Raw genomic sequence first — 27,389 nt, 5'->3', positions numbered from 1 at the left:
AAACCATGGAAGCCTACTAGAATTAACAATGTCAAACCACAGAATTTTCTACTATAAGCCATCACTACTGTCGTGCAAGTTTGATACGTATATAGCAATATATTATACATTCTGCTCATCACAATCAAGTATAAGACAGTATGGACAAACATCTTGTATACTATATTATTTATTGATAAAAAAGATAGTTTGATCAAGGCAGAATACTACATAACTGGGCCTGTACTACTGCGAAAGCAATGAGCTGGGTTCTCACGCAAGAGCAATGCATCAGCTCTGCTTAATATTAAAGGAGGCACCTTTACAAATAACCACATTTACACATAGGACAAAGCAGTCCCGCTGATGTCGATGGCACAGATCGGATACTGAAGCATATGCTCAAGCAGAAATAAAAGGAACCAGAGCGCTCCCATGCACAGCATCAAGCTCTTAAATATTATGTCCAGTCTACAACTACAACTACCAAAACCTAAGTTTTCAATCAGGAAAAAAACCACCAGAGACAAATCCAACAAGACAAGCCAGGAGGGAAAATAAGAGTGGTGCATTCTGTGACCTGGCATGGATCACAGGAGTTGCTGCAGAGTCTGAAGCATTGCTGTATTTTCCATACCACTAAGCTCATCTTTCAACACACTACAATCCTTACAAAAGTTATTTTTCTTTATTCTAGACAAAAGTATTTGTAAACACTCATTTTCACAATGATAAAAACAAACCTGGCTTGATAGCAACTTTTTGCCCACAAAAACCACAGTCCTACTTAAGCTGTCCATTATTAAACAGAATCCTAGAATTAGCCAGACTTAGATGGCTAATTTTAGATTAAAAAAAAAAAAAAAAAAAAAAGATTCAAACACCTGAAAACGAAGAATATCACTGGTTTCCACTACACCTTCATTCTCTTACCCTTTTGAACACATGAAAAGTCACATTAAAGTTGCATGTGCAAGTGCAGAACTAGCACCTCCTGAACATTTTAACACTTCCTGGAGTGAAAAGTTTTGGTTTCTCAAAACATAACCCTTACATCACTTTTTTACCTGAATAAATGAATCATGGGTGCCTTTTTGCCCCACACCAGCAGCTGTTTCAGTATACACTCTACAGAAGCTTGCACTACATCTTCAGCACGACAGCACCAACTTGCTGCTTCCTCACCCTCTGTACTAGCTACATCCCCCAAGTTGTGCAAGACAGGATGCTGGCATCACCGCCTTAGATTTGTACAGGAATTTTGGGAGGAGATGGGGCCAGAAACAAGAACAAAAGCGACAAACAAACTCCAATCGTATTGTGTGTTACATAGAGCATCCTTGCTCTCCCTTCTTTCCTCATCTGCTTTGCCCCCAGGATTACAAATCCCCGCTTGCACACGTGAGACTCCCAGAGGAGGAAAAGAGTTCCTAGAGGCATGCTGAAAACCTTCAGGAGTGACTGAAAGGACCCAAATAGCCTCCAGAAGTTTTAAGCAGGAGTCTTGGCCAGCTCAGAAATTCCTTTTCCTTCTGCGCACCCATATGGTAAAGAAGAAAAGGAATTGCTTTAGCACATCTCTGGATTATAGCGTGCTCTTGTTCACATCCTTTAGTCCAATAACAGAACATAGTGACATCAGTTTAATTAATAAGCTATGAAAAGTTTCCTAACATTTCACCTGAGATACAGAAACAGCAATACATGAAAGAACATTTAAGCAGAAGAAAACCAGGGTTTGACCCGTTTACCTTCACAAATACAGCTTGAAAACTTCCCTCCATCAGATATCAAAGGCTTGCTGAAATCACTACATAAAAATGTCACAACGAAAGCTGCATTAATTCCTTGCAATGGGAAGTGCTAAATATAAACATACTAAATACTTAATATACTGGGGCAGCCTCGCCCTCCACATGTGGTAGGACAGACGATGCCTCTGTGACATTCCACAGACATTATAAGCTTGTTATAAATGAAATAACAAGAGGGCATACACTTGAAAAGAATTTGCCTCAAAAACCTGCAATAAATGTGTGAGTCCAGGAAGAACAACAGTAGAAAGAAAATAACTCCTAGTCTACTCTTGCCTTGGGAAAAAAAAAGACCCAAGAAAACTTTTCAAGTTACCAAGAACACCTCTAATAACTCACTTTTACATAATTAACTTGATTTTATTTTGTTAAGAACAAGACTTAAAAGTTTTATTTAGTTTCAAATAACAATCAGAAAAAAGTTAACACCAACTGTGAGCAGAAATATCAGCTGACCTTTGAAAGTGTCAAGTAAGTAACCTTAAGGACAGAGCTTGGGGCACTAGAAGAGAAGAACGGGGTGCCAAAAGACATTTGCTGTAGAGAACTGTGTTTGGGGGTAGGGTGGGGGGTTTTGGGTGTTGTTTTTTTGGGTTTTTTTGTTGTTTTTTTTTTTATAGGAAACTAAGAAGCAGCAATCACTAAAAATTATGACAATCATTTTAACATCCTTATGATTCAAAATGGTAAGGCTGGAGCTTTACATCCATGAGAGACTCCACCATTTGAGCTAAAAGAGGCTGACAGGCTCCTGCTATCAGTTACTATGTAGGTCAACAACAGAGGAAAATACCTTGACAGGGTTTCACACGTATCAGCTTGCAGCAGAAAAATAAAAGATTCCAGCTACAGTTTCACATTATATTTAAGCTGATTAATACCAAGCTACTGCCAAGTAAAAGGTCCCACTCAGCCTTGCACCAGCTCTGGCGCTTGTCCACGGCCGGTGAACTGATTGAGGGTCTTCACACCATAGACCCTCTGGGGGCTCGGTAGCACTCTCCTGGGCATGTGTTCATTCTGAGGGGGTTTGCATGGAGTTAGCTCCCTGAATTAGCCGACGGTGGGGTCACGTTACAGTCCAAGCTAGCACGGGTACAGAAGCGAGAGCAACCTTCAGATTGAGTCCACACAGCCTTCCCTTAACAGGGCAAGCGTGTGAACTGCAGCTTTAAGGTGACTGGGGTAAGAAGGAACAAACCTAACTGTAGTGCTCAGAGTTAAACAGTCAGAGCCGACAGCGATAAGGCAAGGATCTACTGGAAACCAAGGACTATTGGATAAATCATGGGGAAATAAATGAACCGACTAGACACCACACACAGCACCTAGAGCAGAGGTTGCCAATGCGTCAAACCTTGGCAAGTTCTGACAGACGGGGAGGGGAGCCACCTGCAGACCCAGCTGCGTCCGAGAGATGACGACACCAATGCCCGAGGCAGAGGAGTCCACCTGCAGGGACTGGTGGGAGAATACCCCTGCATGAGTAAGAGCTGCCCACCACCAGCACGGGTCCCCTCTCCTGACCAGCAGGCAGGCAGCGCACGGGAACAGCGTCCCTGGTGCTGCTGCAGCGCGGCACTGACGGCCACGGCGTTAGTGGTTCTGTAGAAATAAGACAACTAGCACGTGCACATGAAGGATTCTTGTATGCCCACGCATGCTGCTGATTTATTAAGTTACAGACTGGTCCCATATGACTGCAGCATTAATATGATCGACAGTAATAGTTGGAATATCGGTTTATGCAACAAAGGATATCACAACTCTGTATTCCTTGCGTTGCCCACCTTCCCTGCGCAAATTTTCTAAGCTTCAGGACTTTAGTCACCCTACAAAAGGAACTCCTTACGCCGGTACTCAGGAGACCAGGCAACAAGCCAGTCAGCCAGTGGTGAGCTGAGCCAGCTGAAAAATCACTGATCATTTTGGGCCAAATCAGGTCTCCTAACTGGCTGACTGCCCAAACACTGCTGTGCGGACAAGGATATAGGTGAGATTAAATGTCTGGGAACACAGCAGAACAGGGCATGAGCTTCAAGTGTTACAGACCTGCATGCTCAGGGCTGTTAACTTAGAGCCCAAGCTAGAAGGAACATGGTTTTTGCACACAAACTCAGGTGGCCATTGACTGCCGTCGTTCCCTCCCCTGCCACCACCTCTGTCCCCCCACGCAGCCGTACCCTTTCCTCTCTAGTTTATCCCAATGACACTGCTTCCTCCATCAGGTAAGAGTCACTCCCTACCATCCTAAATTTTATTTATGTCTTACCGGGCACCAACTTGCTTCAAATGTCTCCCCTACCCAAGGTCACTCTGATTAGTCTTTGATACCTCAACTCAGCCCATGCCCGCCTCTTCTGCTGCCTTAGCCAGCACTCATCTTTTTCTGCTTGGGGAAAAAGGGGACGGAAGCAAAAAGCACAATTTCACAGTCATCCCACCCCCTTTTGTTTTGTTCCATGTGCAGTTCCCATCCCCAGCTTCCACAGAAAAACTAATTGCTGCTACTCACCACCACCCAGGCCCCCTGCCAGCCCTGGCTCAGTTTCCCCTCCAGGTTCCTGTTCTCAGGTACTGATCAGTCAGGTACTTCCTTCCATTTTCCCCACCCCCTACACTGGAAAAAAAGAGAATGTTATTAACTGAAGCAATGCCCTCTTCCTGACGTCGTGTTCAGAAGAGGTACCACAGCAAGCATGGCAGCTCCCTCCTTTTACACCGCGAGTCCTCCAGGCAGCCTGATCTCCAGCAGTAAATGCTAAGGCTCTCACCTTAGCTGGTGACGAAGAAAAACAGCTGGAGAAAGTTAGCGATTTAAAGCAATAGCCGTGATATTAGTGTGGTCCTAGTCTAGAACTTATCAATTGTTCAAATACAAAATAAGTTGAGAGCAAAAAAAAGACAAAGAGAAAAAGGCTATTGCAAAGCAGAAGTAGCAAGCAGCATATAATGTAGACTCGGAGACGGCAAACTTTCAGGTGAGCAGATGGTACCAGAGCCCTCTGCATGGGAAACCCTCTGGCAGGTCCTACAGAGCCCTGAGAAGTGACTGCCCTCACACAGAATGTTCCACCGGCACAAGCTACCACACCTCCACGCTGGTTTACTCACCCAGCCAGAGCTGCTTTGCACACCCCAGCAGCAACGCCGCTTTAAACACCCTGTTGGAAGCTCACACGTACTGCTGAGATTCATCTTCTCCCTCCACCTACAACTGTTACCATAAAGCTATCTGGTAAATTGATACCCGTCTATCAATGCATTTAAAATAATAGTCGTCAATATACATGGCATCATACACCATACACTAAATGCCGTATGGCAAAGAGCTGAAGAGGAAAAGGAGAGGGGAACCACTGGGATCCACCATGAGTCCCACACCAGCTCTTCCTTACAGGGGAACGATAGTTCTAGGGGCGTGCAGCTTAGTCCACACGCAGGTCTACAGCAATCTCTCTCGAATTGCTCCTCTTGCCACCATGAAACGGTTACGCACAACCCTCCTGGCTAACACAGCCCCAGCGCCAGCCGACTGCCCTTGCCGTGGCGCGAGAGCAGCGTCTGGTCCATCTGACCGACACAGATCAGCTTCTTGCACCACGGGATCGGTGGGACCACAGCAGCCGCCAGCACCCCCTTCCCTCTGCGTGGCAGCAGTTTAAGATGTAGCCCTGCTTCACAGAAACTGGAAGAATTATGGGGCAACAGGAAAAAAAAATTAATTTGAACTCTGTCTCAGAATATCAATAGCTTGCAGAAGGTATTTTGCAACATGTCATGAGAAAAATCCCAACAGGACAGAAGCTGCAGGTAACGTTCTCTTGTCAAACGCAATCCTTATTTCAGAGGAAAAATCCAAAAATACTGTGATTCAAAAGGATTTCATATAAAAGGACACAGACTGCAGTGTGGATATATTTTTAACAGTAATATTGGATTAATCACAATAGAAATAATCTATATAAATTCCTCTCCCATACAGCACCACTGGGACTGATTAGAAGGAAAGAACAGCAAAGCTTTATTCCTCTCTACTTGGCAAATCAGCCAAAACAGTACCTAAAGATAGAGCAACAAAATACCTGGAAATCATGACGCACGGTCTAATCTGCACTGTTCCACAGAACAAAACTGTATCTCATTGCTCCCAAAGTTCTTTAATCTTGTCAATAAAGCAAAGGATGAAAGGCAACTGAGAGACAAATGGTTTAGCCTTCCAGGTGCTTTTAATAAGTTTCCATATTAAAATAATCCACCCTGCTAATAAACTACACAATTTTGATTCAAGAGACAGATAATTGGGTGTTGGGTTTTTTCCTTTTGAAAAAGGCCAGAAAAGCACCGCTGCATCAGTAACTCCCCAGACAAAAAATACAACAAGCAAGGCTTATGCTACTCAGCACGTATATGAACATGGAAAGTAGGTTTTTGCACATCAGAAGAGAATACAGTCCCCATCACAGAATCTCAGAAAGGTTGAGGTGGGAAGGGACCTCTGGAGGTCATCTGGTCCAGCCCCCTGCTCCAGCAGTGACACCCAGAGCCTCCACGACCACGTCCACACAGACATAGTCTAAGGAATGCCTGAGCCACAACCAAGGTAAGGTCCATCAGGACCTTAAATGCAACAGAACACAAAGAAAAGTATAAAAGAGGAAACTGTGATGTATAAACTACTTTTACACATTACAATTAAGTCAGCAAAAGATGACTTGGCATTCTTTGGGAACTGCTGAGCAGATCTTTGTTCATACGCATCTGCAATAAAAATAGTCAAGATACAAGAATTGAAACAAACTAGAGCAAACTAGCAATGTTTCACTAGTATATACATCTTGAACTCTAGTACAGCAGTACATCTAGGACTATCACAGATGTTTTTCATAAACCTATGACAGAATTAACAGGTTAAACTAAAACAATGAAATGCCGATTAACAGCTATCAATGCCACTTCCACTACCAGTGGAACGCTTTAATATTGAAGTGTTTTACAGCCTATATACACAGGCTGTATGTATGCAACAACAGATGAGCTGGACACAAATTACTCTTGACACGACCAAGACAGAATGCACACAGAAGTACTGTAGCTCAGAACATGAATCTAAAACAACAGAAGAGCTGGGGATATAAAATGTCTTGCTGATGTTGATGAAGACAATTCAAAGATCACAGGACCTTGGATTTTTCAAATAGCTTTATAAACGGCAGAGTCTGCACTTAATTTGCTTAATACAATCACACATACATCGAGCGTGTAAGGTCAGATTTCTTCCATCACCACCACTGCCTCCATAGTCAACTATCTAAATTCCCAGCAACAAAATACAGTTCATGGACAGCTGCAGTCATATGTTTGATTCCCCTAAGATTAAATTAAAATCTGTTTCATTAGCTCAGATGATTATGGCAACTTCCTTACCTCTTTCATGAAAAAAAAAGAGGTCATTTCCCTAACAAGTATATTATCTTTAATATTACAGTACATAAGAAAGAGGTAACTCAAACAGGATAACATCGTTGATTGGACTAATGGAAATTCTGGAACAATCCACCGCTCTTTCCTTCACTGGCTGCAGGCAACAAAATCATGTTTATTTGGGGAAGTTCAGACCCAATAGTTTCAAACACACTGGTCGAGAGTAAACAAGCACGTGGCTCCAAGACCACCAGACCAAGAGATTCCCCTCTTTACCACCCAAAGACCAGTGCGAGCTTGGGCTCACCTCCACCAAAATCAGTCACAAGAGGATACTCCCATGGCTGTAAGCCACAATAGGTAAGAAAAAAAAATATGGAATTGCTGCAGCACTAACTTACCTCAAAAGAAAAGTATTGACTCAAAAAGGCATAAAAATCTGAGAAAGAAAAAAGTGGAGCTGGAATATGTTGACTCAACAAGATCAAGAACCAACCCACTCCAAGAACCAAAGCAGGCTGGTACTTTCCTACCGCGCAGCTCCCAGGCCAGCAGGGACTCACGCCAGTCCTCGATACGCAGCTAACTGGCCAGGCTCTCCGCACCAGCCAGAAAACAACGGCTGTGTATCTCCTGCTTGAGGAACCTCTGCGTATGCTGCAAGATGCCAAACATACCCATGGCAATTTTATAGAGAAAGACTATCACCATGGCAAAACTCGTATCCTTGCAATCGTCACGCATGAAAGTTGGTATCAGCTGGACGTTCTTTCCAATGCTGAAGTAAAGATGCTGCAAAAATCAAGCACTCGGACTAGGCAATGGAAGCTTAACTCCCTCCCCTATAAACATTGCATCACCTTCACTCATTATCATTTTGGATTCCAGAAAGGGATGGGAGAAAATATAAAGAACACAAAACATGATACTTAAGATGGCTGTCAGAGCCTAACGCAGCTTCCCTTCTTGAGGATTCCTTCGTTTTTATGGAGGTTTTTATTTACTCTTGCTTCTCAGAGGTTAACGTTCAGTGATCCTTGATGGGTTACAAGATGAGGCAGTATTAGCCAAACCTCCGCACAGCGTGTTTCAGGAGCACACCTAGCCTTTGGGGGAGTCAGGTGGCGGCAAGGGCTACCTGTAATCTGAAAACCTGCACGGCGTAAAGGAGCGTAAGAAAGAGATTAAGAACCGGGTTCCACTCCTACCTGACCCCTCCTCACCCTCCCTCGCCTCCCAGCTTTCCCACCTCCACATGGCAGAGAAGACAGTGATGCTGGTTTAACGCTGTGGCCTGGCAGAGCCCCGAGGCGCCGCCACCCCCAGCCCTGCCCCGCTCCAGCCGCCGGGCACCGACCCGGCGGGGCCAGACGGCTCAGAACAGGCGTCCACATCTACCGAGAGGGGAGGTAGAGCAGAAACTGAAATGAAATATAAACCCACAAACCACCTGCCACAAATGTTTTTGAATAGTTTGATGTAAATGTAAGGCTTCCTGAATCTCGAAAGGCACTCTTATTTTAAGCATTATTAAATCCACCCGAAAGCTGGTGAGGCAGGTTATGGCTGACGCAGTTTAAGGCAATTTTTCAAGGCAGCCTGGAAGAACTCTATTTGCAGTTTGCGCAGGTTCTAGAATTTTTTCTTATTAACAGAAGTCAGACAGAAAAATGAATTTGTGAAGTATCAGATTTAAGGAATATTTTAATTTTTTATGCTTCCACATATTTTCTTGTTACTAGAACACTAGACACTACTATACAGTTTGTTTTCAAAACAAACTTGCTAGGGAACCAGAGAACTACTAAGCAATTACAACCTAGTCAAAAATACACACCATTTTGGGGTTCAGGCTAGTTGCTGGTTTGTCTACCTGTTACTGCATGAAAGGAAGCTCCACAGAGATTTCCTTGGGCTTTTTTCTTTTTAAACCCAAAAGGCACTTTAACTTTTTCCAGGATCACCACCAGCAAACCCCAGAGCACACAAAGTTTTGGAATAAAATGGCATACCTGCATGGCCTCAGCTGCAGCCTTGTGCTGGGACTGGTGGGGGCTCCTGCCCGTGCCCGAGCCCCCCAGACCAAGGTAAGGTGCCATTTGCTTTGCAGTGCCCCAAGTTTCTCCTGCCAGAGTTACTGCTGGTTACATTGCCACTTCAAACGTCACATATTTCATTGAGCGTAATGATTCAGGCATCTTGCCAAATTGACACAAATATGTCAAGCCTCATTTTTCTTTGTAATAGCAGCAGACTGGATGATCTAGTCCCACCGTAGTGTGACGGCCAGATGCTATTCTGAGAAAATTATGTCTAAAGAGGGGAGAGGGGGTGTCAAGCAAACGACTATGCATAACTGCAATAGCATATCCATCTGAATAAAATTAGCGCTCACGTGAGTTATAGAAACCAAAACAAACATACCGAAAGACTACAGATGTATAAAAGCCAGAGCACACCAAGGACCTGGGGTTCATGTGTAGTGTTAGTAACACAATCTCAGAAATTCTGCTTTTCAAAAACACACAAAAGAACAAAGTCACCATTAGGCATTTGACTTTGAGTCAATAAACTGCTCCCATCGCCGCCTCTGGCCAGCAAACAGCTATCAGATGCTGCAGTGCCAACTCTCACTACTGGCTAAAAGCCAGTCAGAAAGTTCTCTTCCATCACTGGGGTTTTTTTTTCTGTGGTTGTTTTTCACATCAAGCAATACCAAGAATGATGGGGTAATGGGGTCCTTTTTGTTCGGTTTTGCCTAGGGCTTTTTGATGGGGTTTGATGGTGTTTTATAAAAGAGCTTTGGTTACCAATACAACTTTGAATTATTCCCAACCATTCTGTTCACCAGGATCACCGCAAGAAAAAGCTAAACCAAGTTCATACAGAAGTTATTTATAAAATCTTCCAGTAGAATATCAGTCACCTCATTAGCCACTGGTTTTAGTCTCACATGCAAGCACTGAAGTGACAGCAATAACAACTGATTATCCACTTCACCGAGTAGTTTACGGATATCATATATACAGATACCTTGGTATCCTTCCGTAGGTATCCATCCCTCAATATGAGAAAGTTCCCAGACATGATATAAAACTACAAAAAAAATAATCTCAGTTATCAGGGTGGCAGTTATTGCAGTACAGTTAAGTTCCCTTCCATCATCTGGGATGGGAAATAGTAATTAATTTCACACAGAAACAGGCACAACATTTATACTGTATGAACTTCTCACTACACTGATCTGGACCAATTTCACAAGTATAACTAACTGTTAGAAGATTCAACCTGACTGTTTAAGTACCTAAATCAGCATTTTTAACAGTTCATAGCAACAACAACCAGTTAAAATAACATGCAAAATACAGTGATAAAACTGAAGTTAAAAATGTATCTAATTCTTAGCACCACTTACTTGTTTTGATTTTGCCTATTTACTGGAAAACAGCTGTTTCACAGACCCATTAATATTTTAATTGCCATAGATTCCACTATCTCTAGAAGGTGGAATTATTCACAAAAGTAGAAATTTGAATTCCCTGAACACCCTTTATACCACCAGAACTCTGTGATGCAGAAAAGCTCACCCCTCTGCAGTATTTTCTTCTCCAGAACACCATGGATTGCAACTTAGAATTCAATACATGCGTTACTTAATAATTTGGAAAACACTTTCCACTCAAATAGAAGCCAATGACAGCAGAACAGATGCCTTTAGGAAACTAAGGATGTGTGATTATAGCACCAGGAAAACAGACACATTCTTGTATCATCTGCAATTATTCAGTTTAGAATTAAACAGTCTTCAGAATTTCCAAGATAAACCTGATTAACAAGAGATTTAAAAGGTCACTAGAAACATGGTTCTTAGTCAAACTAGTTCACACTAGTTTTTTCAGGACTGGATTTTCTCTTTGTTTGGGGGGAAAAAAAGAGAGGGAAGAATATTGTATCTTATCCAGAAAAATAACTGCCCTCTTCTCCAAGAAGCATCTTTCCCACTACTTCTATCATCTCAAGCCCAGAGGAGTGGCAAGTGTTTTTTCAAGTTTTGTTCTTAAAGCATAAGGCAAATTTTATTTCACAGAAGCAATTAAAACAACCAGGAAGTCTGTGGTCCAGAAAGTCAGCTCTGGATCATGATTTTATTGAAATATATCACAGAAAGGACATAAGTATTCTGGAGCAAAAGCAGATCCCCTAATATGCATATGGAAAATAGTAAATAGCACTCAAAACAATACATTTGTAAAGATAGCAACATATCCAAGAAACATCTGCCGAGGACACAGCACATGCTGAAAAGCTATTTTTGCCAGCAACAAACCTAAACCACAAGTAAACCTAAACCTAAAGCACAAGTTTACTTATCCAGCAGGATATTCAGAGCAAGAACACTGCAGACGTCATCCTCCCCTTCCCACTGAAGGATTTAAGGGATATGCCGTTCCCATACACAAGATGTTTTTCTTACTCTTTGTGAGCACGTTGTTTGATCCAGTAAAAAGGAAAACAGATTAGTTTGATTTACCACTGACTGTCACCTGCTCGTAAGTGGCCTGACCGTACACTCCAGCCATGTCATGCATGCTGACATCCAACATGCCAGCAGGTCCCAGGGAAATACAGTAACAAAATTACTGAGAGGGAGAAACTACTTATGTACCTTGCCTGTGCAAACCCCAGATGCTCTGCTGGCCTACAAACAGGGCTAAACCTCAGCTGAGATGCATGTCATCTTGCAGAAGTTGCTACCAGCACATACTAAATGTGAAAACCTACATTTCTGCATGCTGGTGTTAATAGACACCAAGTAACCTCATTTAAGAGCTTTTAAAACTTCATACAGCAAGAAAATACTTCCATCCTATGCACTCTCGTGCAGCTGTGATTTTGCTCATGCCGTACCAATCAGATTAGGTCATGTTAAACCAAATAAAAACCTCCAGCTTGTGCTCTCAAATGGAATCACAGAGAACAGCTACCTGATCACCGTAAGCCTCGATGGCAGCCCTGCAGCAAGCAGTCAGGCAAGCACTTACAAAATCCTCCGGTGGTTTAAGAGGTGGCTAACAAGTAAGAAAGCACATAAAACATTAATGTGCTGAACACCATATGCAAGGTAATCCAGTTCATGGGTTTGCATCATAAGAGTATTTTTTAAAAGAAGGCAGAAAGAATCACAAATATGATTCAACATTTGGGTGAATAAATCCTGCAGAGAGCAGAATAAACATAGCCCTGTATTTCACACCTCAACAGCCTTCAGCTTTCTCTCCCAACGTTTCCCACCGCCTCAGCAATGCTCCCCATCACTACTGGCACCCCACAAACCCCAGCCCTTTCCCACCACGGTGTTGATTTCCAGCCACCCTTCTCCAGTGACGAGGGAAGAACAGAGGACACGTGCTGGGGCTGGGTCAGAGCTACCCCAGCACAGGCTGACCAGCAGAACAAGTACCACAAAGGATTCTTGGGCTCATGGCTGCAGTTCTTCCTTCAGCACCATTGCTAATTAAGGTCTTTATCTTTCACCCAGCCCTGAGATATTTACAAGGTACAGAAACATACTTATTTTGACAGGTCACCCTTTGCTGCTGATGGATGTCACGGGGGAGAAAGAGGGAACAGAACAGCACAAGGTCAGCCAGCGCTAGAAATGAACGTATGGCACAGCCACATAAACTTTGTTTCCTGGGGAGACAAGGCTAAAGCAGCCTTTTAAAAGTAGTCTCTAGCTTTGAAAAGGTTAATAAATAACCTATAAAATATCTTACCAATTTTTTTGTTTTGTTTTAGAAACACCAGTGTACCTGGTTGGGTGCTCAAAAAACAAGAATAGAATTCACCAGGGAAAATCAGCTCCCTTATTTTTTGAAATCTGCAAATACTAACCGACACAAATAATACCGAAACTCCTGACCTTTTATTTGAGCAAATGAATGAATGAAGGTACCTTATTTGCTTTGTACAGGACTCTAGATCAGACAACATAAAGACAAAAGGAACCAAAAGCCTACAAATTTTATGAGCAAACATTATATTGCCAGAACTCTGCAGCTCTCAAAGCTTTTCCCAATACTTCCCCCCCATGAGTAAGCGTATTACCTTATTGTATCAAGAACGAATAAAGTAAAATGTATTTGCTGACTTTCACAACAAATAGCAGAAGTCATATCGATCAAGTAAGAGGTAAAAATCTACATTGTAACGCAGGTACTTCAGAAAAGTTTGTCATACAGGACATCGAGAGCCTCCGACTTTCTATTTCAGGCTTTGGGGCAGCTGGGGAAAGGCACTTGGCTTTCCCCTTTCTTGCCTTACTACCTTGTGGGCCTGCTGAACGCTCCCTTCCCCACAAACAGCTAACTTGTAACACTGTTCTGCATCTCATCTATTCTAGCAATAAAGTGATGTCTAGCTGCTGAACTAAGACAGGTGATAGCACTCCCTTGAGCCTGCAACTGGTGGTGAAAAGAACGAATCCCAGGAGCTACACCCGAACACGCGCCCCCAGCTCCGGCTGCTAGCCCCAACAGCGGCGGCCCACCCGTCAGGCCGGGCCCCTCAACACCCAGCGCTGCGCGGACGAAAGCCTGGGGTGGTGCAATACGAGCACTGACCGCGTTTTGGACTTTACAGGCTTCCCAGGGAATGGCATAAAAAGATAAAAAAGTCATTACAAAATGCTTCCTCTTCGCCCGCATTCTGCCTCAGTTCAATTGCGCTGAAAACATGTACACGTACACCACGATGTCACCAAACTCACCATTAGTTTTACACACATTTGTTGTAAGGAAGCAAAAACCTGTCACTCAGAACTAGCTGGGGAGGACTGAAACATTTGCGTTTACTACAGCAAATCGGGAAGACCAGAAGATGGGAGAACTCCTATAGTGCAACATGCCCACAACTAGCCATGCTTCTTACTATTGCCTACACTGCTACCATCATCAAGCAACCCACATTTATACTTAGGTTCTTTTGAGATTTTAATCTCCAAAACTCCGAATGAACCAAAGTGCTACTGCCTCCCACCCACTAGCTGGCCTAAATCCAGCCGGCAGACTTTCTGCCAGTTCCCCATGCCCGACTGCATTCCAGCTTGTAGACACTGTTGGGTTTCTGTGTGAGCTACAAGTTAAAACTTTTTTTTGGGAAAAAAAAACCAAAACCAAACCTGGAAAGCATAAGAACTGGAGAACACCAGCTCTCAACTCCTTTTTCATAATACAGGAAATACTTTGACAAACTGGAGTACAGCAAGATAACTTGAAGAAAGCATCATTGTACATATGATGTAGGCTGTTCAGCAGATGGGGGGAGGAGGGAGGACATCTAGACAGATGGTCTAGAATTTGCATTTTGTAATTCGACAATGAAAGCATTTCTCAGCCTACAACATAACACGCTAATTTCAGAAAAATCTTTGGAATAATACAAGAGGGTAGCTCTCCTGCAATCCAATACAACTTCAGGTGAAATCCAAATGCGGTTTAAGGGTACAACAAGGGGATTCCAGAAGAAATCAAGACAAATCAAACTCCCGCAAATCTTCAATACCAGCATTGCTTCTCAAGCCTCTTCTCAAAACGGAGCCCAGAACAGAGAATGGCATGTGGCTATTGAAAACTCCAGCTGAGAAAAGTCTCCAGGTACAGATGGGCAGTGCTCCTGTAATAGCTTCAGCAGCTGAAGCCCGACACCAGGCATACAGGAGCTCTTACCCTAGGCATACAAGACGTGTCTGAACCCTGACTTGGGATGTTCCACTCCTGCCCTCTTTCAGCTCCACAGGCATCACCATGAGGAGCTGCACCTCCTGCACGTTGCACCCTAAAAAGCCCTCGTTTCTACACCGAGCCCCTCACCTTAAAACTCAGTACCCACATTGCAGAGAGACTGCGGAGTCTACTCCGAGGACAGTCTCAATTTCATGCAAGGAAAAAATGGACAGAGCAGGAGTCAGGGCCCAGACACTACACCAGCTCCTGATTTTTCAGGGAAGAAAACAGGTTCTCTAAATCACAGTAGCAAATAATCTTAATTACCCTAATGAGCTGTGCCTCAAGTAAAGGCAGGAAAGGAAAAACTAAGAGGTTTATACACTTTTATACTTGATGGCATGGCTGAGGATGACAGGAGACACTGATCCCACTGAGCAACAGAGGTTAAATTACCTCCTCTGCCCACTTCTACTATGGCTAATTAAGTCATATAGACCAGAGACAGAAGTATTCAAAAAGAGATATTAGGCCTGTCACATTTCTTTAAAGAAAAAAAATAATGCACAATTGAAAAGAAGACACTAAGACTGAAAGGTCTTCAGAGTCATTTTTGTTACTTTCACCTCCTAAGAGTAGAGACAGCAGCTGCTACTGCCAGAGACAGCCATACACAGAGCAAGAGCAGAGCGAGCACTTTTAGATTATTGCCATACAGCTGCTGACCCACAACCGGCCATACCAGACTGCCAAGCTGATTATATCTTCGCATAACACAAGTCAATATTCCTTAGCTTCACAGGAACCAAGTCAAAGGCGTGACTTACACCCATCCGCACCTACTCACGCCGAGGCCAAGCCAGCTGAGGCGGTCAATGGGATTAGCAGCACCTGCTATCGATCTGATAACATAAGGGCTGGTGGTTGATTTAGGGCTTTTTTAGGCACAGGCAGGAATAATGAGTTGGAGTAATACACGGGAATTTAGCAGCTGAAGATACAGCTCTGCAAGTTCTGAGGCACTGAATGGTTGGCACAACAGTAGTCCAAGTGCTCTTACAAAGTGGCTTTGCAGCTTTCAGCTCATAAAATTACATTACTCATTGCCTCTAAGATTAATGTACTTTTACCACAGAAATCATCTTAGCTTTTGTCAAGTAATATAAAGAACAGCTGCTTGACACATCATTAAAGAAACAAGTCTGCACAATTTTCATATTACAGATAATCTTATTTTAAAAAAATCTGATCAATCAAGAGAATTACAGGGCATCTGCATCCTCACTCATATACATTAGATGCCAAGAAACCGTAAGAAAGTTTTGGAATGAAAACAAAACGGTCTTGCAGACCTGGCACCAAACAATAAAATACCTAAGATAGCTGGAAAGTAACAGGGTAGTGAGAAACACCTTACGTGTTTTTGTGTGGCAGGGGAGATGCAGAAGTTGGGCAGAAGTGACAGTTACCCAAAACAGCGTAATAAATTTTGAGTGATGCACAAGTTTGTTTCACAAGATGTCTTTTCAAAAGCATGCTGCTCTCGTTCCAGAATCCTTGCAATATCCTATTTGAAATGGAGAGAAATTCATCTCTGGGAAGTGAAATTGATTTTTAAAAAGCATGTGTATGCACATATCTTCACAAGTCCTGGACAAGCCTTTTCCACCCTCCCTCCTCCCAGAGGCAAAATCTCACTGTACACCTTTCCAATATTAGTAACCCGTTCCCCACGCATTTTCCTGCAAGTGCACACGAAGAGCTTACCCACAATATGAACAGCTAAAAATAAGTATTAGCTTGCACTACAGCCCATCCGTTTCCCAAAATAGAAATTGCAGGTTTATTCCAGATTTTAACCATCTTCTCACAAGAAAGCTCTTTTTCTTTATGATAGGAAAGGACACTGCAATTCTTTAACAAATGCTTATTTACAAAAACAAGTCCTTAAACAGAAACAAATAAGACCATCAGGAAGGGAGTGGGTTTTCCCACCTTTTTCTGTCTGGAAGGGGAGAAGAGGGACAGAAACAGTAAAAAAAAAAAACAAAACAACAAACAGGTCAGTGGAAGGTGTATTGTTAACATCACCAAGGAGTAACCACTGTAACAATAACAATAAAAACACTCAAGAATGTTAAGGGAGGCAGGGAAGCTGTAGGAAAGCAGTATAGTACAAAGTCCAGGGAGAATGGTTGTTTGCACACCCAACAACACTAAGGCACGGCTGCACAACAAGACTCTACGTACACCATCACTTTATTTTGCTAGAAGACAAACATGAACATGCCCCAATAAACTGCACAGCTCAAAATGTAAGGCGTAGGGGGAAATGGGCATTAAAATATTATCACCTATACACCAAGGGAGCAGCATAATAATGATATGTGGGTTTTAGCATTTGATACAGGTCAATACCAGCATTCACTGAAGAAACACTTACCTTTAGCCACTAAATCAACACACCTGTCATTTCATGATAGAGTGGTATACTTCACATGAACAACCTTTGACTTGATTCCTTCTGAAGTCCCACAGTTCTTGGAAATACAGCTTGTCAAGCCATCATCACGCTCCACATACAAGACTGCACCCTCCTTTGTGTTACCAGTAGGTTAATTTACCTTTTGTACTGGAACTCCTCAATGCCATCCAAAAAACAATACTTATGGAGTAGCTGACATACAACTTTGCTCCTTGATAGTATGCTGAACACAATTTTCCATCCCAAACAGATACTGAGTACGCTAGAATTCACTACTGAAGCCGCTATACTGTCCCAAAATGCTGTCTGGCAATGTCACTGCCAATCCAGCAGCAGGAACCCAGCAACAAAAATGGCAACAGGTGTTTTCCTCCATGGAAAACAGTCACCGCATCAGCACCAAGTTAGCAAATAGCCTGTTGGTAAGACTACGTGGTAACAAGCCAAAAAAGCTGCTCCGAAAGTAAAGCACATGGCCTTGCTTCACAATGCCTGCTGCGGCATTCACACAAGCGTCTCACAAGCAGGTGGGCTTTTTTAGTAGTTAAAACACACTTGCAGGGCTAAACCAAGGGTAATATCTATTGTTTTCTCAAATAACTCAAGAGGCAGCCATAAAAAACTGTACATGACAGGGACAGTTGGGGGGGGCGGGGGGGGGGGGGGAGCAGCACAGGGAGGTGTACACATTCGCAGCTAACGGAGGAGCCCTGGGAGAGTTAACTGATGATGGGATTACCATTTCCTTCAAGAACAGATCCCAAACACGCAAAACACATTTAGCTCCGACAGTCGTAAGTTACTGCTTATGTACATGACAGACAAAACCAGTACAAACCTCGTTACTAAAGCTGTAGCCTCAGTAATTACACTTAAAGAAGAAACCTGAAAAGGACCCACATATGTAGGTCAATCAAGAGCATCGCTCCAGAATTATCAGCATCAACAAACTCCTTTTTCTTCGGCCCATCTACTGGGCAACAAAAGGTACAACAGTCACAGCTGGAGTTTTGAACATTTCTGAACTGTTCTTTTGTTTCATTTGTCTTCTATTTTAAAACCTCAATTTGACTGTATGTACCAGAGCGACAGGGAAAGCAAAGAAATAAGATCACAGAAAAAAAAAGAAAAAAAAACCCGACCACAAAAGATAAGACCTTCTAAGTCACATTAGAGTGTGTCTAAACCTATGTTTTGTGCAACATTTAACCGCACCAGCAATTCACATCATAGACAAAAGAAGCCTTTGTTAAATATTAAGCATCCATGCCCTTTCAGTTAGGGAGGAAAAGCTCATGATAAATGCCCAAAGTCATCCAACAGCAAAGATGCCTTAAGGACAAATACACAGACAACCCGAATACCGTGTAACTCACAACAGATGAATAAGATGAGGTAGTTATACCCTCCCCTTCTAAGCTAGCACAAATAACCTTTAAATAGTTCCTATATCACATCAATCGATAGGATACGCTTTAAGCTGTTCTCAAAGGAACACTATCAGCAAAAGTAACCTTTTGTTAAATTTCACTGTATTACTAATTTGAGTATGGAAAAGCATGTATTTCATTACCCATCATCACATTTTGCACATTTTTGACAGTGAAGAGAGATCAGTCGGCTTCACTGTAATCCAGGTGCTAGGGAAGCATCTAAGCAATTAAAGTATGTTAGATGCAAAGATACTGTATAAGCCTCATTTAAGTTTTTTAATCTCACTTTTGAAGGCTTAACTTCACGTGACCCTGCCTTGAACATTTAGAGGCTTGCACCGCACAAAGCCTTAGGTGGCCCCAAAAAGCTATCCACAGCATGACAATCACCCTTGTTATTCCAAACTGCTATTTTATATCCGATTTCCTTATGCTGGTAACCACAATTAAGGAAGCTTAACCACCAGCACCTCCAGTTGTCTGGAATAACACTACAAGAAGCGATTTTAAGGGCCAGGAAAGGCGATTGTGTGCCACCTACGCTATTTCTACATCCTGCATGTCATCGGCTGACAGCCTCCGGATCACAGCACGAAGTCTTCGTCAGATTGAAGTTTTACTACGCTATTCAGCAACAAGCAGCTGTTTTGAGTAAACACATAAAAGCTAGAGAAAAGATGTGGCGGGTTTTCAGTCACTTCTACCGTCTCCACCAATGCCACAACTTAACCCTCTTCTTTCCACGACTGACCCTGGGAAGGGGCTAGGCTGAGGAAAGAAACCGGTCCCTGGAGGAGAGCTCAGGTTTATCCTCCCAGCCCTCGCTAGACAGAAGGGATTTAGCCAGAATGGTAAATTCACTTGGAAAAAGGTAAAAACCATGGAGCCAGAGCCACAGCCGCGCCGGGCAGCTAGTGGACCCAGGGCCAGCGCTCCCCAGGTGGCACCCCGAGGTGGCACCCACGGGGGAGCCGTGACGATGTCGGAAGACACGGGGCCGTGGAGCGAGGATGGACACGGCCACGGGAAAGAGCCAGGGGAAGGGACGCCCCCAGCACCCCGGCCCCGCCGCCCCCCCGGCGGGTGAGCACCCACCTGTGCCGGTGCTCGTCGTGCCCTTGGCCATGGATGAGGAACCCGCCGAGGTTCTTGTCCCCTTTGCTGGTGTCCACGTGAGGAATGAGCACATCCTCCAGCCCCAGGTCAAAGCGCTTGTGCTTGGAGGAGTCGGGGAGGAAGAAGAACGCCCCGAAGCACAGGGTGATGAAGGCACTAAGAATAAGGAGCAGGATAAATTTTTCCGACAGTCTCAGGGTAGCCCTGTGGTGCGGGAAGGCGGCGGCCCCCAGGGCGAGGGGGGGCAGCCGCCGCCCGGACAGCGGCAGCAGGGCAGGGGTGGTCATCCTTCCGCCGCCCGCCCGCCGCGCAGCCCGCGGCACCCTCAGCCCCTCCGGCCGGCGGCCCCGGCCCGGCCCGCCCCGGCCGCCTCCCGGCCCGGCGCGGGGGCTGGGGGCGGCTGCACCATCCTGCCCGCGGGCACCGGGCCGCGGCCCCCCCTGGCCCGCCGGGCCACCGGGCGCGGGGGAAGGGAGGGGAGGGGAGGGGGGGGGCCGGGCCGCCCCGACGGCCCCCGCCCCCCCGGGGGGGGTGCTCAGCCGCCCCGCTGCCCGCGCGTCCCCCTCGCTTGCCCCGGGGCCGGCAGGGCCCGAGCGGGCGGCTGCGGTCAGCGGCGCTCCCTCAGCTCCGCGGCCGCGGGACCCCGCCGGTAGTGGCGAGCGGCACACGGGCCGCGGGGGCCCGGCCTAAGGCGCCGCGTCCCTCCGCCCGCCTGCCCTCCTCAGCCGGGCCGGCCGGAGGCTCATCGCCGCCGCGCCGCTGCCGCCGGCGCCGGGAACGGCCACCGCGCCCCCCCCCGGCCCCGCTCCCCGGCCCCACGGCGCAGGCGCGGCGGCAGCGCGCAGGCGCGGCGCGCGTGGCGGGGCCTCGAGGAAGCGGCGGCCGAGGGAGCTCCGCCCCTTCGGCGGGGGGGGCGGGGCAGGGGCGGGGCGGGGCGGGGCCCGCGGCAGGGGGCGGGGCGGGTGCGGGACGGGGCGGGATGGGGATGGGGATGGGATGGGCAGGGCCGGGCCGGGCGGACTGGGATGGGGCTGGATCGGGCAGGATGGGATGGGGCTGGATCGGGCAGGACGGGATGGGGCAGGACGGGATGGAATGGGATGGGATTGGCCGGGCAGAGTGGACTGGGATGGGACGGGACAGAACGAGATGGATGGCATGGCATGGCACGGGCATGGAAGGGCCAGAACAGGCCAGGCAGGGCAGGGCAGGGCTGGGATGGGGCAGGACAGGCAGGGCAGGCAGAGCAGGCAGGGCAGGCAGGGCAGGCAGAGCAGGCAGGGCAGGCAGGGCAGAGCTGTGCAGGGCAGGGCAGGCTGGGCAGGCAGGGCAGGCAGGGCTGGGCAGGCAGGGCAGGCAGGGCAGGCTGGGCAGGCAGGGCAGGCAGGGCAGAGCTGAGCAGGGCAGGGCAGGCTGGGCAGGCAGGGCAGGCAGGGCTGGGCAGGCAGGGCAGGCTGGGCAGGCTGGGCAGGCAGGGCAGGGCAGCTGCGCACCACCAGCACTGCACCTCCCCCAGGACTCACCGTTGCCCCAGTGGGAAAGCGCATCCCACCGTGCTGGGCCAGCCCCGGGCCAGCGGTGCCATGAGGGTGGCACAGTTGGGCAGCTGAACCCAAGCCGTTTTCTGGCAACACTGTGCAGATCCAACCCAGCCCCACGAAGGAGCAATACATGTCCCCAGCACGGCAGCCATGTCACAAGAGCTATGCCAGGACTGTGCCAGTACCCTGCGTAGCCTGGGGCTAAGCATGCCCTGTGCCCTGCGTAGCCTGGGGCTGAGCCCGGCACAGCTGTTCTGGTCCGTTCAGGCAGCCTGGTGTGGCTGAGGCTCGGCAAGAAACACTGCCAGGGCTGGTGACTTCAGCGATTTGAGCCACCCGGCTCCCCTGGCCGCTTTGAACCTGTGCGAGGGTCAAGGCAGAAGTGCTATGAGAAGGGACGTAGATGAAGTGATGGGCAGAAACCGTAACTGAATTACCCTTTACAAATATTAAACGTGACCCCTTTACCCTGCTCAGCCACAGTTTGCCACCTGCACGCAGGCACCAGGCAGAGCTGCCCGGCCTGGAACGGGTTTCATGCAAAAAGCAAACAGAAGGGTCAAATAAAAGGCCTGGGTGAGCTGCAGGAACCACATTCAGAGGAGTTAAAGAAAAGCATGCCCATAAATTGGGGAGACAGGTTACACCCGCAGCTCTTTCCCAAGTAGGATGTTTTTCACTGGATAAAGATTGAACGGTATCGCTGGAGCCTTGGTGCTCCCAGGTCACGGAGCGAGCGGAGCGTGCTCAGCCAACCTGGCAGGCCAGGCTGGATCCCAGCCGAGGGAGCACCAAGGCAGGCGGGAGGCCAGGTGGGCTGAGGTTGGCTGGGCTGGGGAGGACTGCCAGGGTGTAAGGCAGCATCCCCGGGTTGCGGCAGGAGCGGCAGGGCGAGGGCTGGATTGAAGGGCAGGCAGCACCTCGCTGCAGGGAACCGCGTCCTCAGCCCCAGCTGAGCTGCAGGAGGGCGAGCGATCCAGTTTACAGGTGTCAATACACAAGGAAAGTGGGAGAGAAAGCCTTGAGGCATGTGTCAAGCAGGCACAGAGCTGGGAGCCCACTGCCACCAATGCTGCCAGTGCCCGCAGCTGGGGTGCCCTTCATCCCAGGCACAGCCGCTGCCGGTACCTGAGCGGGGCAGGCGTGACAACAGTAGTACCAGGCATTTAGGTCTGTTATCAGTCTTACACTTTGCTCTAAATATTTTGAGTCTTTGGGGAATTATGCTGGCCTGTGAAAAAAATGTCCCAAGCCCAGCTGGACATACTGAATTAATGAAGGTTAGTGCTGGGCTTCTGGTCTGTGGTGTACTATGGAAATCAAGCCCCAAGAGAGTTTAACTTGGGAGGATTCCAGGGAAGAAAATCAGCTGAGCTAATAAAAAACTCTGATGGTCAATGCAGTGGCAAGGGTGTGGGGTGGGTCAAAAAAATCCAGATTGATAAACCCTTGAGGTCAGTCGGGTTATCTGAAGTTAAGTGATAAAGGTGAAGGTGACCAGCTTCCACAGGAGATTAACTCTTCCTCTCTGATCACTGCCCGTGTCCTCACATCCAAGCTACGAATCGCACCTTGCTGGATCTTTTTGCATAACATATCGGAGATAGTGGCCTTTCCCATTTGCCCACCCAGCTAAACTCTTCCATCAATTTACATTTTTGCTTCCTTTTCTGTTTTTTACAAAGACGACCCACGACAATGCCATGCAACAGGCAGACGGACCCTGCTCACTAGTCTTGCACTAGCAAAAAACAAAATAAAGTGAGAAACTCCACCACAAGGTGATAAAAACCAAAGAGCCAGTGTGGGACAGCAATACCAAAGAGAGGACATACCCAAAAAGAGATGCATTATCAATGATACCACAATGCACTCCAACCAGTACAGCAACTACACCTAACATTTTGTGTTGTTACTACAGGATCAACAGGCTTCAACTGGTCTGTTGGCCATTTCAGCTGTCTTCTAGTTTTGATCTGGTAAACTGAAGTATTTTCAAGTATGTTCAAGTCTTCACTTGTTAAATTGCTTTTGCACAGTCTGCAAAAGATCAGTCCGTGAAGACTTTTGTTCTTCAGTCTTTTTGCCCTTTGCTTTACTCTTCTCCGCCAAGTGCTAGTTTTTCTTTGGCTTTAAAAGACTAAGCAGAAGCTTTCCAATTTCTTTATAAAATGTTTCTTTGTGTTTAGCTCATTGCAAGGAAGTGACATTTCTGTAGGTTTTGTAGTTTATGATGACCTTTCCAAATTCTAAAGCATCTGTGTCTAAACCATGATGAAGTTTTGTATTTCTACAATTTTGTGCTTGTTTTGACTTCCCTACTCTTTACCGAAGTCTAAGAGTATTTTTTCATCCTTTGGTTCTGTCATACTGGGTAATATGCATATTCCTGTAAGTCTGCCAGTGATTTTCCACGCTGCAGTGGTGGTGCTTTGTAGCTGAACAACATTAAATATAGAACTATACTGAATTTGTTGTTTTTGTGAGCCCGTGCTACACTGTGTAGATTCTGCATCTATTAGTATTTTCACAGAGATGCCCAGACCATTTTCAGAAGTGTCCTGCACTGAAACCTAAAGGTTTTCACAAGAACCAGAAATTTCCTGTACTCGCTGCCTTGTCTTTGATCAATTACTAATGTATCTGGGAGCATGAGGTGCAAAAGTGCTTGATCATCAGCACTAAAGTCACTGTATTTCCACACACCAACATATCTGGAAAGCTATTACGGTAGTTCACATTTTTCAAAAGCAAAGTCAGTCCTCTGGAAGTACAGATCCATGTCCCCGTATCACTTCTTTCCTCTTGAAATGACCGCAGTGCTCCCTTCTGGTGTCACAGTCTGGGCACGTGGGCTGCAATCGTTACTTGCAAAGCCTTTTCTTCAGTTTTCCCCCAAACACCTTCCAGTTGTTCCTCTGGCCTCGAAGTTCCATGGAAGCCTGACACAGCTCGAAACAGCACTCACATACTCTTGGACCCAACGGTGACTGGGGTCCTGCGAGCACATTCTTCGTGAAATCTGGTCTCTAGTGGCTCCTGTGTCTGCGTGTTTCTCACCCTATCCCTCCAACAGTTACTTCCTTGGAAGGGACTCTACACCCGCAGCCAAGCTTTGCCATAAGACTTCGGTCTTCGGGCCGTCTCCCTGCTCTCTCTATACCTCCTCCCTGTGCTGCTGAATGCATGTAAACATGTTTTACCATTATTTCTATGTGGATAACTCACAAATCAACCTCTCCAATTCAGATCCCATTTTGTTCCAAACAAGCCTTACTCTTAGATCTTGGTGAGGAAGACCAGCCTTGCTCATCCTCAGCATGGCTACAGCAGGGTGATCAATACTGCCCTGATCTCATTCTCCTACTTCCTTTCTTGATTGAGGTGGAGAACACAATCTTCTCCTAGTTCAGACCCGCAACTCATGCCTGGCCTCTGCTCTGATTCTCCTTCCATCCTCACATCCAAGTTCTGAACCACACCTTGTTGATTATTTTTTTTGCGTTACGTATCAAAGACAGGCACTTTGCCATCCATCACCTCGGCCAAACTATTCCACTGAGGCATTATCTTGCTTCCTGGGCTCTGGTTCTCACAAAGGCAGTCTTGCCCCTTTCCCATCCATTCAAAGTGCTTCTGGAAAAATAATTTTGTGTCTGCAATTGCTCTTACTGTGTCACTTCAATCTTTGCATCCTCCCAATCTTTCCTGACATGCCTCCCTCCTCTCCCAGCATCTCTGATTCATCACCAAGACACCAGCTCCTCCTACACCCAGTTGGCCTATAATATCAGCCTCCAGCACCTATTTATTAACGTTTCAAGTACTTCCATGCTTTCTTCAGTGCTTCCCTAAGGCATGAAAGGACTTGTACATCAAAAAGGAAATTCTGGAACCATGAAAGAGTGTTAGACTATACCAGTAAAATTGCAGCTATGAAAACTGAACTTACTTATGGCAACTTCTGTACATTGACACAAAATGGGCATAAATACCACACTGTAGAAGAAAATGTGGGTCTACGAGTGTGTGTTGGGATCAGCAGTAGCACTGCTGTTCTTTGGCTGAGAGAGTGAAAGTAAGTTTTCCAAAGGTGCTCAGAAAAAAGGACCAAGAGCAACATGGCTTCTGGACCTTGAGACCAAATAGTTGCCTGTAGTTGTGCACTGAGGGGACCAACCCTAAATCACTGGAGCTTGTTAAACATACGGAAGAGATTGTGTAACAAGTTAAATATATCATCCACGTGGTGGTCTGGGTTTGCATATGATGGGACTTGATGACTGAAGTTGTCCCTGGAAATAAAACCCAAGCTGATCATTCAGATGGACACAAATCTCACACATTTGACGTTTTACATCCAAGCACAATCTGCTTTAAAAGAAAAACAGGATTTATGCCCCACTTGTGCAATCCTAAAAACAGAATTGCTAAGGCATCTTTACAATAATGGAGATGAGAAATTTCTAAGTAAATAAATTATAGCTTCCCGTTGCCAAAAGTTTATTACAGAAATGAGTCAAGACAAAGATTTTCAACATTATCAAAACCAAGTCAGAGTCCACTTAGAAACATAATTAAGGAAACCTCTCGCCCATCGCCACAGGCTTGCTGAGATGGACAGCACTGAACAACAGCAGATCAATCAGTGTTGGAAAGGTTAAGGTTTTTCTTACAACTCCAGCCCAGGTCTGGTAACCGCTGCAGGGGAGCCTGGAAATCAGCTTCGTATTTCATAGTGAAGTGTTCTTCCATTCTAGAGAGGGCAGATTAAAATTTGGCGAGAAAAGAGAGAGATCCCCTTCCTTGCAGCTATGTTTTGGAATATCTGCACGTCCCTGTTCCTCCACACGGATATTCATGCCTGTCTCAATGAGCCTCCCTGCAGGCATATGGGTCCGACTGCACTGATTACTTTACAAAACTGGGGGTTAGAAATTACAAAGCCACATGCTTTATAATTGCAAACTCACTAACTTATCCCAGTCTCATGCGTTGATCTTCTCCTTCCCAGCAAGGCCCATCTGTCACCATTTCACTAACTCCGTGTTTTAATGAGAACCAATTTCACTCTTGGCTTTCAAGTGATTTTATTCTATATCTGTACACTGAAAGGAGAAAAAAATGTTTTCTATTAAAAGAAAGTCAGTCATAAATACATAGAAAACCGAAGGGCCCCTGCATATATTGCCAGTCGACATCTTCTCATTGCATTGTTGATAGTTCTGTATTAACTTCATTCCATGCTAAAAGAGCAATTAAAAGATAAAATAAAAATCTTTAGAAAGAGAAAAACCATGAAAGAAAGATGGACGTTCAAGTCTAAGCTGCCCTGGAACTAAACCAAGCTGACACGCCAGTCCTTGTGGAAGCCTAATCTTTAGGTAGGATGTATGGCTCGTCAGGCCATGGGCAGCCAGTGAAGCATTCGGCTGTTGAAGGCGAATATACGGCTTGATGTGAAGTAACAGCACCAGCTCTCACGTCAGCAGCTCCCTGCTCCAGCCCAGCCGCAGCTCTGGCGGGAGGGAAGGCTGCACACAGACGGCAGCTCTCCCACCTGCACCCACGTTACCTTTACACCTGGCATCGCTTAGGCTGGATCACGCCCGCGGGCGCAGCCAAAGGCACCAAGGCAAATTGACCAGGCACAGCAGCTGTCACGTAGCGTCATACGTCGTGGACTAGATAAGGTTCATGTATCGACGCTCCCTGGTTCCAAATCAATAGGAAAAGCCAGGTCACAGGCACCGTCACAGCTGCGGTGGGCGAACGCACGGCTGCGCTGCGTGGCTGCGGCGCTCAGCCAGCGCGGCCCGGCACGCCGGTGCCCAGCCTGCAGCATGCAGCTCACCGCACCGGGCGGGCAGCAG

General features: G+C 46.1%; 1 protein-coding gene across 3 annotated transcripts in view; it reads right to left on the bottom strand.

Annotated features, from left to right (window-relative positions):
• MAN1A2 (mannosidase alpha class 1A member 2) overlaps nucleotides 1-20,767 on the bottom strand; it is a 144,288-nt gene extending 123,521 nt beyond the window's left edge. For all 3 annotated transcript variants that reach the window (XR_005827949.1, XR_005827950.1, XM_040594493.1), the window contains exon 1: nucleotides 19,955-20,767. Coding sequence is in view for 1 of the 3 variants with exons in the window: in XM_040594493.1 (XP_040450427.1) it covers nucleotides 19,955-20,262 (308 nt within the window). In the remaining 2 variants the exon portion in view is untranslated. The remainder of the gene's footprint in view (nucleotides 1-19,954) is intronic.
• Between the last annotated feature and the right edge of the window lie 6,622 nt (nucleotides 20,768-27,389).

The sequence above is a fragment of the Falco naumanni genome, chromosome 5, assembly GCF_017639655.2.
Source record: "Falco naumanni isolate bFalNau1 chromosome 5, bFalNau1.pat, whole genome shotgun sequence".
Taxonomy (NCBI): Eukaryota; Metazoa; Chordata; class Aves; order Falconiformes; family Falconidae; genus Falco; species Falco naumanni.
The sequence above is the reverse complement of the archived record's forward strand: the minus strand, read 5'-3'. Positions and strand labels throughout refer to the sequence as shown.